The sequence below is a fragment of the Antennarius striatus genome, chromosome 19, assembly GCF_040054535.1.
Source record: "Antennarius striatus isolate MH-2024 chromosome 19, ASM4005453v1, whole genome shotgun sequence".
NCBI classification, from domain to species: Eukaryota; Metazoa; Chordata; class Actinopteri; order Lophiiformes; family Antennariidae; genus Antennarius; species Antennarius striatus.
In genome coordinates this window covers 18,841,751-18,857,500 of record NC_090794.1, presented here as the reverse complement: position 1 = coordinate 18,857,500, position 15,750 = coordinate 18,841,751, and the positions used below count along the sequence as shown (strand labels likewise).

Here is a 15,750-nt window from a genome sequence, read left to right as displayed (position 1 = left end):
TGAGTGTGTGTGTGTGTGTGTGTGTGTGTGTGTGTGTCTGTGTGTCTGTGTGTGTGTGTCTGGACAGTGTGTGTGTGTGTGTGTGTGTGTGTGTGTGTGTGTGTGTGTGTGTGTGTGTGTCTGGACAGTGTGTGTGTGTGTGTGTGTGTGTGTGTGTCTACAGTGAGTGTGTGTGTGTGTGTGTGTGTGTGTGTGTGTGTGTGTGTGTGTCTGTGTGTGTGTGTCTGGACAGTGTGTGTGTGTGTGTGTGTGTGTGTGTGTGTGTGTGTGTGTGTGTGTGTGTGTGTGTGTCTGGACAGTGTGTGTGTGTGTGTGTGTGTGTGTGTGTGTGTGTGTGTGTGTGTGTGTGTGTGTGTGTGTGTCTGGACAGTGTGTGTGTGTGTGTGTGTGTGTGTGTGTCTGTACAGTGTGTGTGTGTGTCTGTACAGTGTGTGTGTGTGTTTGTGTGTGTGTGTGTGTGTCTACAGTGTGTGTGTGTGTGTCTGTACAGTGTGTGTGTGTGTGTGTGTGTGTCTACAGTGAGTGTGTGTGTGTGTGTGTGTGTGTGTGTGTGTGTGTGTGTGTGTGTGTGTGTGTGTGTCTGTGTGTCTGTGTGTGTGTGTCTGGACAGTGTGTGTGTGTGTGTGTGTGTGTGTGTGTGTGTGTGTGTGTGTGTGTGTGTCTGGACAGTGTGTGTGTGTGTGTGTGTGTGTGTGTGTGTGTGTGTGTGTCTGTACAGTGTGTGTGTGTGTGTGTGTGTCTGTACAGTGTGTGTGTGTGTATGTGTGTGTGTGTGTGTGTGTGTGTGTGTGTCTGTACAGTGTGTGTGTGTGTCTGTACAGTGTGTGTGTGTGAATGTATGGTACAGGCCAAAACAGACATGGACACCCTGATCTGATTCTTCTTCTGCTGCAGGTGGGGGACTTTTTCATGGCCTATCCCAGTGATGTCCTGTCAGTTTTTGATAAAGTGTTACACAGAAAAGCCGTGGAGTTCTCACAGAAAGCTTCTTCTTCGTCCTCTGGAGGAGACAGGATGAAGGAGACCAGGTTGAAGTTCACTCCTCATGCACGTATTACAGGTGAGAGTCAGTGAGAATCATGTTCATTTACAATCCTGATGTGTTGGTATCGTCGCAGACCTTCCCATGGAGTTGTTCAACCTAGACATGACCAGCTGAAGCTACCTCAGATCATAAAACACCCCCCATGCTGGTGTAGCAGGCCACAGGCATGATTCAGTATTTTCCGTACTATAAGGCGCACTGGACTACAAGGCGCACCCTCAATAATTTGTCTGTTTTATAATTTATTTCATATATAAGGCGCACCAGATTATAAGGCGCACACAATAAAAAATAAATAAAATGTATTTGATAAACTGCAGCGGCTGTAGTTGCGTTATGCGTCCACTAGATGGAGCCGCGCTGCTCAGACAGTCATGACTGCATTCATGACTTCCTGACTACCTTTGAATGATCCCTGTTGTTCTGTCAATGAGCCATTCTGAGCCTCATCAAGGAAACCTGATCATTTAATCACTTTGCCATCTGAGGCCCCGTCCACACGATGACGGATTTTTTAAAAAAGCAACTCTTCTGTTGCGTTGACGCCTTCCGTCCACACGACAACGCAGATATCCGGAACGAAAACGCAACTTTGGCCGAGGTGGATTTTTTAAAAACGCTGAGTCTGTGTTGTCGTGTGGACGGCGTATCCACGACTTTTTAAAAACGCTGACGTCTTGCCTGCGACGAAAACCGCTGTGACGTCATATTTATGGTTCCGTGTGTTGTGACAACAAAACACAGAGGATTCCTATTGGATAAAATTTGACTCAATACTGCCACCACATGGTTTGGCATGCTTATAGCCATCTTCAAAACGCACTAGTGTGTTTACGTGTGGACGGAGATTTTTTTGAAAACGCTGTCGTGTGGACTCGAATTGTCTTCGATTCGTTTTTAAAAAGTTGTGTTTTTAAAAAAATCTGTCATTGTGTGGGCGGGGCCTTAGAAAGAAGTCAACACACATATTAAACAACCTGACATAAAAACTGGTTAAATTCATTACGAGTGCAGTCAGTGCCAACAGAGCGGATTATTTCCTGATCTGAAGTTCAAAGCAGATATTTAAGCTCCGACGTTCGTCTTCATTTATTAATTAAATATTGTTTCGATCGATCGGTAGTCTAGTCGGAGGTGAGGTGCAGGTATTTGCTGCTGTGTGTCCTAAACAATTTTTAACTAGTTTTTAATGTCAGGCTGATAATTTACTGTCAAAAGTGACGCTGTTTTACTCCTAGAACTGACTTTAACGTCGGTGTCTCACCGCCGTGAATCTCACAGGTCGCTGCAGACAGAATACACAAGCCTGAATGCGCCCCCCCAGAGCTATCAACTACATTTGTAAATCAGTGCAGCACACCTGACACCTTTGTCTAGCAGTGACTGCTCTTGGAATTTCAGAAAAGGCTGTAAGTTCATCTCTGAGGGTCTTTATTCACCTTTAGTCCAGTTTCTCCATGTGTTTCCAGAGACTAATAGAATGGACCGTCACTAGATTCCAGATTCCAGCACAATGGGGTTTTTAGACCAGTTCAGTTTAAAGTGGGTTATTTCTGACGCCAAATAGTTAGAAATACTGAGATCAGTCAGTCAGACTTTATTCATAGAATTGTTAAAAGTTCCTCGAGTTTTCCTACGTAACCACCGGTGCTCCTACAGTCTGCTCTACCGTCTGACAGCAGCTCAGAGCCGGGACTTCGGTGACGCCCCTTGACTACCGTTGTTAGGGGGCGTGGGCCCGAGTGCCTTGTGAGGGGGCCCCCTGGTGGCGGAGTGCAGCATCACTGGCAGCCAGACTGCCGGCTTTTTTTCAGCGATCATGTTTTTAATATTAATATGAATATGAATCCATATATAAGACGCACCAGATTATAAGGCGCACTACGGGTTTATGAGAACATTTTAGGCTTTTAGGTGCGCCTTATAGTGCGGAAAATACGGCAGTGCAGAATTCCATCCAACTCTATTTTCACCTTAGCGCCCCCTTGTGGCAACATTTCAGCTGCAGCCATATAAAGCTGTCTGGTCTGTGACTGGTGCCGGTGGCAGACGGATGATTTCTCCATACATGAGCTTTATGTGATTGGTGTACATAATGTACATAATGTGTATACTGACACGTCACTATCCTGTTTTAATAAGCGGATCATCTCTGAACCAACAGCAGTGCTGTGGTGTCCTCAATGGGCCAGATGTAATAATTAAAGTAGAGTAATGAATGGGTTTCTTTTTTTTTTGTAACTTCATCTGAGATAAGAATAATAATAATTGATCAGTTTTTATTGAACTTTTCATGAATTCAGAAAAGAACATTCTATACATTCTGAACACACTGTCCCCCACCCCCCCAGTGAAGACATCATTGACGGCTTTAGATGTCTTGATGGATCTCTGCGTTCTTACAGAAGATGACTTCATGTACAAACTCCAATGTACAAACCAATGAATGGATTTCAGTTGTTGTTGACTGTGTGTGTGTGTGTGTGTGTATGTGTGTGTGCGCTCAGGTCTGCCCGTGTGTCCCGAGCTGACCCGAGACACCATCCCCAGGTCCAGAGATGTGGGACGCTTCTTGTCTGTTACTGGTACGGTCATACGCACCAGTGTTACCAAGGTAACCGCAGGGCTCATGCTGTTTTTAAATATATGCTCAGATGACATGAAGACTGCGTGTCAGACCACACTCGTTCTTCATACGTGTATCTCTGACATATTTATATCATTTGAACATAAACTTATTCTTACATACGGCCATATTGTGAGCACTGCAAACGTTTCCATCGCCCTCTGGACGATTACATTTAGTTTCACTGTCATTTTGTCTCGCAATGGGGCAACTGGAGGGTGGCCGGTTCAACACCCGCGTGTGTGTGTGTGTGTGTGTGTGTGTGTGTGTATGTGTGCATATTCTTCTTCTATGGTGTTTCTCCTGCATGTCTGTCAGATTACGTGTGGTTATGTTCCTCAGATTGGTTTAGATTAGAATGAATTTCTGCACAGCGTTTGTTTTGTCCTTAAGATCTTCTGGAAAGTTCTTTTAGTCCAGTCATTCATTCATCCATTCTTCCAAATGAATGACACGACTAAAATTCATTCATTCATCCATTTTCACAACCGCTTCATTGGCTGTCGCGGGTCACGGGGGGCCTGGAGCCTATCCCAGCTGGCACACACGCTCCTACGGGCGATTTGGACCGGCCAATCAACCTGAAACGTGTCTGGAGGGGGGAGGAAGCTGGAGAACCAGAGAACCCATGTAGACACGGGGTACACGGGCGTCGTGCCTGGAGTATACCCTGCCTCACGCAACTGTAACTAAATGTAACTCAGTGTAATGTAACTAAATGTAACTACTCCTTAATGTAACTAATAAATGTAACTAAATGTAACTCAGTGTAATGTAACTAAATGTAACTACTCCTTAATGTAACTAATAAATGTAACTAAATGTAACTCAGTGTAATGTAACTAAATGTAACTACTCCTTAATGTAACTAATAAATGTAACTAAATGTAACTCAGTGTAATGTAACTAAATGTAACTACTCCTTAATGTAACTAATAAATGTAACTAAATGTAACTCAGTGTAATGTAACTAAATGTAACTACTCCTTAATGTAACTAATAAATGTAACTAAATGTAACTCAGTGTAATATACACTGAGTTACATTTAGTTACATTTAGGTACATTACACTGAGTTACATTTAGTGTTACATTTAGTTACATTTAGTGAGTCACTGAGTTACATTTAGTGTTACATTTAGTTATTTAGTGTTACATTTTAGTTAGTTGAGTTACATTTAGTTACTAAATGTAACTACTATTAGTTACTAAATGTAACTACTCCTTAATGTAACTAATAAATGTAACTAAATGTAACTCAGTGTAATGTAACTAAATGTAACTACTCCTTAATGTAACTAATAAATGTAACTAAATGTAACTCAGTGTAATGTAACTAAATGTAACTACTCCTTAATGTTAAATAACTGAATTTCTGACTGATTCTAGTTCCAAACATTACAGTTAGACAGAAAAAACATGTTTGTTTCTCTGTTCTAACATAAATCCTTTTCATTTGTCAGGTTATTAAACCCACAGACCTTTTGTGCTCTCACCACACAAAGTGATGTGGAGGGCCACATTTGGCCCCCGGGCCTCAAGTTTGACACATGTGATATAAGTAATTAGTTTTTGTGAAAAGCAGTTGGTTTGTAAATCGGGTGACGATCGTTTTAAAGCTCTGAAAGACTTTAGAAAAGAGAACAAATGGTTGACTTTATCATTACTGGTGATCCGACATTGTGAGCTGGTTAACAAATGAAAGATGTGAAGCTCCAGCTCTGAATGTCTCCGTCCAGATGAAGTAGTCTATTGCTTTACCTCCATTGATGATGGTGGAGGTACAGACGCATTATGAATGTGTTCTACAGTATTTCATTCAGTCTGGAAGATGATGAAGAGTTGTCCTGATGTCTGTCAGTAGGAGGACACGATAGTGTCACGTCAGCACCATTAAGTTATTTATCAGTTAATGATTGGTCTTTGCTGTTTTGTCCACCAGCCTGAACATCTGAGTGTTTCCTTTTACGTCATGCTGAAACAGTACTTCAACACCTTCCACAGGTTCTGGAATATGAACGGGAGTTCATGTGCACAAAGTGTCATCACGTGTTCACGGTTCAGGCCGACTTCGATCAGTTCTGTACTTTTGCTCGACTGGCTTGTCCTAAACCTGATGGATGTAACTCCATCAAGTTCAGCTGTTTGTCTGGAGGATCCGACCCAGCAGCCTGCAGAGACTACCAGGAGATCAAGTTACAAGAGCAAGTAAGCACTTAACAGAGAAATAGTTCCCCCGTACTCTGGATTTAATGATTTCCAGCTGATTTTCAAACACTAGATTGTATGACAGTCGTTGTAAATGTTGCCCTCCTGCCCCAGGTGCAGAGGCTGTCCGTGGGCAGTATTCCTCGCTCTGTGGTGGTGGTCCTGGAGGATGACCTGGTTGACAGTTGTAAATCTGGTAAGAGCTGTAAATAGTAGATAGATCAGATTGCTTCATGTTCAATCCAGAGATCAGCAGACAGGACAGGACGGGGGCCACAGGGAATTTATGTCTGACAGATTTGGGCAGCTCACACTTGTACAGAGACTGTTCCGTCATGGTTTGGGGAGAAAGAGTAGTAATTACAGGCATCGGAGATGGAGAAGGTGATTGGTTGGAGGTTTGACCCCTGGACCCAGAGAGCTTCTGTGGAACACTCTAGAACTGTTGTTGTTGCAACTGTGAAAAGAAAATCCAGACGTTTGTGTCAAACATGGAGGTTAGCCCTGGTTATATATTTGTTATTTCTCAATGTTTGTGTTGTATTAGAGAAGGAAACCACTGTTCAAATGTTTGAGGTGTCACTAAAGCAAAACATATTAGCATCAAAGTCACTGTTCAGCTTGACACTTTTTTTCCTTCATTGTTGGTCAAGAACTTTTGATGCTTTTGGTGAAACCAGCCTGTTTTACTACAATTATTCAAGAACAGAAAGAGATGAAAGAAGAGATTGTACTCTGTCTTTGGTCATTTCAGCATTTACATAGTCGTAGAACAAAACTCTGTTGGTCTGGAAAGATTGGTCAAAATGCTCTAAACCACTGGCCAGGTGGGGCTTGTTGCTGTGGAAACGGCTGGCAGAGAGTCAGTCATGCTGTTAGTGGTTGTCAAGCATCAGTCAGTGGATCCATTGTGACCTGTGGGAGTCATGTTAGTAACATGAATGTATAGAGTACAGGAGGGAGAGATGGAGCACATTGCATCATGGGAAGTCCAACCAGGAAGTCAACATAGATGGATTCATTTTTGTGTTCATTGTTTTCCCAACATTTTTTTGCTGAGCCAGCAGCTATGAGAATGTGAAGTCTGTCTGTGTGGCAGTGAGTAAGAAGAGCATCATACAAATTACCTCTATGGAAAAGGACGGTTCTAATCCTGCTCTAAAATCTGAGAGATGGTCTCCAAGTGAACTTGAACTGGGAGGATGTTCAACAGATGAGGGGGTGTGATAGCTGAGGGTTTACCTCCCAGTTTACTTTTTGAGAACTACAGGAGTACCCTGAGATACGAGCTGCTCCACATACAAGTTTTTAGAGATACAAGCCGTCCCTCTGTCAATAGTTTGGTTCAACGTACGAGAAAATCCACCGCTAGTTAGTGGAGGGACACATCAGTGAGACTGCATCTCGTTCTTTACCACATGTTGGCGGAGGGATACAACATCAGTGAGACCGGATCTCGTTGTTGTTCCCAGAGTATAGGTCATGGACGCTCGTGACTTTTGCGTTTCTTTTTTTCCAGGTCTTTTTATTCCATTTTCACATTTTACAATACAAATGTAAGAAAACAGCTCAACAGAACAGAACCCTACCCAACCCCCCATCCCTGCTCCCTATACCCCATATATACACCGGACACTCATACAAATCAACTCTGATCTATAGTCTGAACAGGTGAAAATGACCAACATGTGGTTCTGTGTGACTGTCAGTAACGGTGGACCTGACTGGGTTCTCTAGGGGACGATGTGACGGTGTACGGGGTGATCCTCCAGCGCTGGAAGCCCCTCTGTGACGGTGGTGTGTGTGAGGTGGAGCTGGTCCTCAGGGCCAACAGCATGGAGGTGAACAACCAGCAGACGGCCGCTGCTCTGGTCATGAAGGACGTCCACAAGGAGTTCCAAGAGTTCTGGAGCAACTACAGACATGATCCCATAGCGGGTACGCTAGTAAGATTATACACACAGACACACACGCGCACACACACAATGTGTTTTTCCTTGTATTCTAACACTCTTCCCCCCTCCAGGCAGGAACCAGATCCTGCTGAGCCTGTGCCCACAGGTGTTTGGGATGTACCTGATCAAACTGGCGGTGGCTCTGGTGTTGGCCGGAGGGGTGCAGAGAATAGATTCCTCTGGGACCAAGACCAGAGGTATTTGATTTTTCTGTTTGCAAATCTGTAATCACTGAAAATGGAACCAAGTTTTATCCTTGAAATAAATGTCAGGTCATTTTTAAGACCCTCAAAATCCCACAGACCCAACAAGAATGACGTGCACACTGCTGATTCTGTGAACCTGAGTCGTTAAGGGTTAAAAAAGAACAGTGCTGAGTTTAATTAGTGACGTCATTGATCATGTGGAGAGAATAACGAGAACAGGTGTTAAACAGGTGACCTCAGAGAGCAGGACGATGATGTGGGAGTACAGGGTACAAATGACCCCAAACACACCAGGGGTGGGCAAAGCCATGGATCCAGACAAACAGTAAACAACTAATGGAGTGTCCAGCACAACCCCCAACCTCGACCCCCAGAAAACCTGTGGGCTGACATTAAAAATGTTGTTCATGAGGCAAAACCAAGAAACACAGAGGAATTGTGGGATGTAGAACTATTTATTTATTTTTTCAGTTTATTTTCTTCTTTCCAGACATGTTATCACAACTGATTTTACTTTCATCAGTGTTGGAACAACAGCAACATCAAGGGTTGACGGGTAGAAGCCATTGGCTTGTGAGGTTCCCGCCCCCTAGATCAACAACATCTCTCATTACAGCTCATTGTCAACCAATACATACTTTGCATGTCACAAATCAATTTCAATTATTTGATTCTGGTACATTGTTGTTTTGATCCGTCCATTAGTCCAATAGTCGTGCGTCTTTATCAGTTCTTGAGAAAAGTCCCAGTTTTGTTAATGTTCATTTTGTTATTCCTTTCAAGGGTTGTTTCTGGTCAAATTTATTATTTAATCGCCGTTGTAAAGACTTGCTTTGTGTGGCTGAGTTGATGTTGCTTTCTGTGTCTCCCACACTCCTAATCACCGGCTTCAGCATCACGGTTTCTGGCCTTCACATCCAAACGTTTTCCCCATTTCTCCAGTTGTCCTGGGCTGGAGTTCCTGCTGACCGGTGCAGGAAGTCAGTCGACTCCATGAACCACAGATGAGAAGAGTTATCAGAAACTGGTTATGACACTAAATATTAGTTTAGGATTCACAGCAAAGTTAAGTCTTCAAGCACTTCTTAGTGTTATGCTGTACGTTTGAGTTTTAAAGGAAGACGCCAACACTGCTATTTTTTTAAAACATTTTTTCTTGACTTTCTGTAAAATATTATCATTCAATGACTTTTTCCACTTTTCTTGCTGTGAAATAGAACAAGAAGTGTCCCCAGTGTGTTTGTGTGCATTAAAATAATTATTTGAGGAAATTTGAGGTTTTCTCACATTATTAGACACACTGCTATTATTAGATAACCGTATGTCTTTCCTTAGAAAGTAACTTGTCCAGGTTCTCTAACATACTCAGACTCTTGGTTCTCAGAAAGCCACCATTAGTGGAGCTGTTATGGAAACTGATCAGTGTTTGGTGTGTATTGGTCGTCCTGTGACGTTCTGTGTCATGTGATTCTCTTCAGGTGAGTGTCACCTGCTGCTGGTCGGTGACCCTGGAACAGGGAAGTCTCAGTTCTTGAAGTACGCCGCTAAGATCACGCCTCGCTCTGTCCTCACTGCTGGGATTGGATCCACCAGTGCAGGTCAGACCAGCTGACCATCAGCTGGGCTTGATGGACTTGGTTCATCTCACACTGATTTTCTCACACATTGGTACAGTTTACCCTCATGTTCAGTAGCTGCTGGGATGCAGTGAATGACTGAACACATATTTTGTTGAAGGGCTGACCGTAGCAGCAGTGAAGGACGGGGGTGACTGGCATCTGGAGGCGGGGGCTCTGGTCCTGTCAGACGGGGGCTTGTGCTGCATCGATGAATTCAACAGCATCAAGGAGCACGACCGCATCAGCATCCATGAAGCCATGGAGCAGCAGTCCATCAGCGTGGCCAAGGCGGGGTGGGATCATCACGCGTGAACACAGACATGAACCATGACCAACTCTAGCTTGAGTAGTGATGGTATTTAAATGACCTCAAATGGTGATTAGAATGTCATAAATAGCTTATGAATAATTTAGTGTACAAATAACATTCAGAACCAATTGTGTTCTTAGGTTGAGGACTACCTGTACTAAAAAGCAACAACAAATATGTATAAGAGCAGTCGTAAAGACTAATTAAAAATTGCAGGTTTGTTTTTTCTTTACATTTGTTCTCTGTAATGAGACACAGCAGTGATGATAGGAGATCATTTTAAAAATAGAACCTGGTTTACTGCATGTAGAATAAACACGTAAAGAAGAGGAGAGGTTTGCCACTGCACAAGGGATGAGACGACGTGACTCACACTGCAGGCTTTGTTTGACACTAAAAGGTTCTGTAATGCTCGATATTTCTAATATGAAAAAGAATCACAAGATTGAATCAAATAAAGAACAGCCAAGAACATTTTCCATCCTTTCACACTGTAGCAGACGTCTCTATGGAAACACATGATGAACGTGTGAATGAGGAGCTCAATGAGGAAGTCACCACAGCTGGTCTAGTTTATAGCTACAGTTAATCAGCACTGCTTTATAAAATAATGGTGACGCGTTGGTGACCCGTTGGTGACGCGTTGGTGACACGTTGGTGACCCATTGGTGACCCATGGGTGATGCATTGGTGACCCGTTGGTGACGTGTTGGTGACCCGTTGTGACCCGTTGGTGACGTGTTGGTGACCCATTGGTGACCCATGGGTGATGCATTGGTGACCCGTTGGTGACGTGTTGGTGACCCGTTGTGACCCGTTGGTGACGTGTTGTGACGCGTTGGTGACCCGTTGTGACCCGTTGGTGACGTGTTGTGCAGCCTGACGGCCTGAGGGACACACGCGTTCCAGTGTGTTGGTCCTGACCTGGTGAAGGAGCAGGCTGCTCTGGTTCCTGATGATGGTGCACAGGAGGACTGTCCAGTGTTCCCTTCCATCACCACCAGGAAGTCCAGTTCATGTCACCAGCAGAACCAGTCCACTGGTAGTAAACTGTCCACCTCTCTAGTTCTTAAAGTACTTGATCCCAGTAAAGTGTTGATGCCCTCACCACTGCCAGTGAGTGTTCAGATGGACTCTAACACACACTGATCTGTGTGTTTCCTGTGGATCTACAGTATGGTGTGTAAGCTGAACACCAGAACCACCATCCTGGCAGCCACCAACCCTAAAGGACAGTACGACCCCAGAGAACCCCTGTCCGTCAACGTGGCTCTGGCCAGCCCTCTGCTGAGCCGCTTTGACCTGGTCCTGGTTCTGATGGACACCAAGAACCCAGCGTGGGACCAAGTCGTCTCCTCCTTCATTCTGGAGGACAGAGGTAGTGACCAATAGTGTCAACTTATCTTGTTTCTGCCTGAACCTGAAAAGGGCTTGAAGGGGGGCGCAGGGGAAGCTTTGGGGAGCTGGGCTCTACTGTTTGTGTTTAGTTCACAGCTTTTGTGTTCATAATCTAAATTCTCTTCTGTATAAGGTAAACAGTTGTAGACGTAGGACAGCGTGATCTCTGTAGCTTCTCTACATTTACCTGATCGTCAGCCTGAGCTTCACACTCAGTGCTGCCCTCTACTGCAGCATTACAGGAATGATTTTGAATGTTTTGGTTATGGGTTAATGACTTCTATTGGTATTAAATATATTTTAAAAAATACTGCAAATTTTAGAGTAAAAAAAAAACTTTTTTCGACTTTTGACTTAAATAGCAAGGTATTTTCATTGCAGTAAAAATTATTGCAACCCCAGCAGTGGCTAGGGGTAGCTGTGGCTCAGTAGAGTGTCGTCTACATACCAGATGGTCATTGGTTCGACCCCCAGCCCTGCAGCATGTCAGGTAGTCTGGACATTTACTGAACTCCAAACTGCTCCTATTGGCTGTGAGTGATGGTGTGAATGGTCACCACTGCTTGTGAGGTGGTGTCTGCTATGAATGTATGTGTGTGGTGTTATGAAGTGTTTTAAAGACATTACTACATAAGATACTGCATAAGTACAAAGTCACTGTTTTGTTCTTGTGTAGACATTGTGTTCTGTTTCTTTTGGAATTAGAGGATTACTGGTCGTCTGCTGCTTCAGTAGTTCTTCACATTTAAAGTTTTCAGATGCAAACTCAAAATTGATGAGTAGAAGATAGTGGTAGAAAATCCAGTAAATGAAGTTTGTAAACATTATATATCTAAGTAATTATACAGCAATGTTAAACATTTACAAGAGTGTCTGATTAATTGTCAGATTGTGGTTTTTTTCGTACAGTTTGTGTTGTTTGTCTAAAGTCTGACAAAAGTGACCATTAAACAAAAAGATGAGACGACTGCAGACGTCACGTCTTCAGCTGCGTCTCCACTCTGAGTCAGGGGTCAAATGGAGCCCATCCCAGCTGGCTGGGGGTCACTGGGGGGTACACCCCAGACCCGTCACAACACACACACACACACACACACACACACACACACACACACACACACACACACACACACACACACACACACACACACACACACACACACACACACACACACACACACACACACTGGTAACCATTGTGTTAACATGCTGACCAACTACACACAACACAAGCCAGAACGGATCATTTTCTCTGCTGAGACCAAAGTCCATCCTAACGCAACGTCTTCACTACTGCACCAAATGAAGACTTGTGATAATGAACTGGTTTTCTGGTCACACCACAGAGGGTTCAGTCCTTTTGTCCACAACTCATTTGTTCCTTTTTAGCCTTTCAAATGTGGAACTATGCAAATGGTTTGGAATTGATTGATCAACCAATGGATCAAGGCTAAGACTAAATGGTGACGTGCACCCTAGCCCCTAATCCTAACCTTAACCCTAACCCTCCCTAACCCTCTCTACTCCCGTTGAGAACACTTCCGGTTATCAACGGGAGCAGACGTCTTTCTTCTGTCTCCTGTAGTCTCTATCTCTCTAACTCATACCCAGACTGACTCACTTGTTCTCTGCAAAATGACGAAAGGAAGAGGAAAATCGGAGGATACTAAAGACCAGATGGTCTCTATGAAAGAATTAAAGAGTGAGTTAAAGAGCAACTTTGATAAGTTAGGGAGTGACTTTGATAAAAAGTTGGAAGAAAAGCTAAAACCGGTGCTAGACGCCTCTGAAGAAATGAAGGATGACATGAAGAAAATGTAGAAAGATACGGATGAAAAAGACCAAATACACAATTCCAGAGCCACTTTTCAGAGTCACCATTCCAGAGTCACCATTACCAGAGCCTCCATTCCAGAGCCACCATTACCAGAGCCACCATACCAGAGCTACCATTCCAGAGCCACCATTCCAGAGTCAACATTCCAGAGCCTCCATTCCAGAGTCAACATTCCAGAGCCACCATTCAAGAGTCACCATTCTAGAGCCACCATTCCAGAGTCAACATTCCAGAGCCACCATTACCAGAGCTACCATTCCAGAGCCACCATTACCAGAGCCTCCATTCCAGAGCCACCATTACCAGAGACACCATACCAGAGCTACCATACCAGAGCTACCATACCAGAGCCACCATACCATAGCCACCATACCAGAGCCTCCATTCCAGAGCCACCATTCCAGAGCCACCATTCAAGAGTCAACATTCCAGATCCACCATTCCAGAGTCAACATTCCAGAGCCAGCATTCCAGTCACCATTTCAGAGCCACCATTCCAGAGCCACCATTGCCAGAGCCACCATTCCAGAGCCACCATTGCCAGAGCCTCCATTCCAGAGCCACCATTCAAGAGTCAACATTCTAGATCCACCATTCCAGAGTCACCATACCAGAGTCAACATTCCAGAGTCACCATTACCAGAGCCTCCATTCCAGCGCTACCATTCCAGAGCCACCATTCAAGAGTCAACATTCCAGATCCACCATTCCAGAGTCAACATTCCAGAGCCACCATTCCAGTCACCATTTCAGAGCCACCATTCCAAAGCCACTATTACCAGAGCCTCCATTCCAGAGCCACCATTCCAGAGCCTCCATTCCAGAGTCAACATTCCAGAGCCACCATTACCAGAGCCTCCAATCCAGAGCCAGCATTCAAGAGTCAACATTCCAGTTCCACCATTCCAGAGTCAACATTCCAGAGCCACCATTCCAGTCACCATTTCAGAGCCACCATTCGAGAGCCACCATTACCAGAGCCACCATTCCAGAGCCTCCATTCCAGAGCCACTTTTCAGAGTCACTTTTCAGAGTCACCATTCCAGAGCCACCATTTTCAGAGCTTCCATTCCAGAGCTACCATTCCAGAGCCACCATTACCAGAGCCACCATTCCAGAACCAGCATTGCAGAGCAAGCATTCCAGAGTCACCATTACCAGAGCCACCATACCAGAGCTACCATTCCAGAGCCTCCATTCCAGAGCCAGCATTCCAGAGTCAACATTCCAGAGCCTCCATTCCAGAGCCAGCATTCCTGAGTCGCCATTCCAGAGTCACCATTCCAGAGTCACCATTCCAGAGTCACCATTCCAGAGTCACCATTCCAGAGTCACCATTCCATAGTCACCATTCAATAGTCACCATTCCAGAGCCACTATTTTCAGAGCCTCCATTCCAGAGCCATCATTCCAGAGCAACTTTTCAGAGTCACCATTCCAGAGCCTCCATTCCAGAGCCACCATTCCAGACCCACTTTTCAGAGTCACCATTCCAGAGTGACCATTACCAGAGCCAGCATTCCAGAGTCACCATTCCAGAGCTACTTTTCAGAGCCACCATTCCGGAGCCACCATTTCAGAGCCACCATTCCGGAGTCACTATTCCAGAGTCACCATTCCAGAGTCACCTTTCCAGAGTCACCATTCCAGAGCCTCCATTTTCAGAGCCTCCATTCCAGAGCCACCATTCCAGGGCCACTTTTCAGAGTCACCATTCCAGAGCCACAATTCCAGAGTCACCATTTTCAGAGCTTCCATTCCAGAGCCACTTTTCAGAGCCTCCAATTACTAGAGCCACCATTATCGGAGCCAACATTCCGGAGCCACCGTTACTGAGCCACCATTCCAGAGCCACTATTACCAGAGCCACTATTACCAGAGCCACTATTACCAGGTCCAGCATTCAAGAGCCACCATTCCAGAGTCACCATTCCAGAGCCTCCATTCAAGAGCCACCATTCCAGTGTCACCGGTTTTAGAGCCTCCATTCCAGAGCCACCATTCCAGAGCCTCCATTCAAGAGCCACCATTCCAGTGTCACCGTTTTTAGAGCCTCCATTCCAGAGCCAGTTTTCAGAGCCACCATTCCAGAGCCACCATTACCAGAGCCTCCATTCCAGAGCCACCATTACCAGAGCCACAAATACCAGAGCCACCATTCCAGAGCCACCATTCCAGATGTTTAGATGTGGTTGAACATCATAGAACCTGCTTGTTTCCCAGGATCTTTATCTTCAGCGGACTCTCCTCTGGAGGAAGACTAGGGAAACGTCCAGCTGCTCCTGCTCCCTGGTTCTGGCAGTATGGAAGATACTGGAGTCTCTTAAGTCTGTAATGTGTCACGACTGTTTGTCACTGTGTTCATCCATGGGTTATGAACTAATGTTAAATGAAATGTCAGTGCGTCTGACACTACCATGTCTAGTCACAAACTTTCCAGGAAGTCCCTGGTCTTACCTTAAATGTTTGTGACGGTGGAGCCTGAGATAAATGCCGTCCACTCATTTTACTGGGAGCCCTTTCCCTTTAGTGTGTAGTTCACCTGTT

At 44.7% G+C, this 15,750-nt stretch overlaps 1 protein-coding gene across 1 annotated transcript in view; it reads left to right on the top strand.

Moving 5' to 3' along the window:
- mcm9 (minichromosome maintenance 9 homologous recombination repair factor) overlaps window positions 1–15,750 on the top strand; it is a 31,882-nt gene that overhangs the window by 3,976 nt on the left and 12,156 nt on the right. The window contains exons 3-11 of the mRNA XM_068342605.1: window positions 895–1,060; window positions 3,553–3,659; window positions 5,675–5,878; window positions 5,993–6,074; window positions 7,616–7,816; window positions 7,905–8,030; window positions 9,518–9,637; window positions 9,777–9,951; window positions 11,144–11,346. Of these exons, the coding sequence (XP_068198706.1) occupies window positions 895–1,060; window positions 3,553–3,659; window positions 5,675–5,878; window positions 5,993–6,074; window positions 7,616–7,816; window positions 7,905–8,030; window positions 9,518–9,637; window positions 9,777–9,951; window positions 11,144–11,346 (1,384 nt within the window). The remainder of the gene's footprint in view (window positions 1–894; window positions 1,061–3,552; window positions 3,660–5,674; window positions 5,879–5,992; window positions 6,075–7,615; window positions 7,817–7,904; window positions 8,031–9,517; window positions 9,638–9,776; window positions 9,952–11,143; window positions 11,347–15,750) is intronic.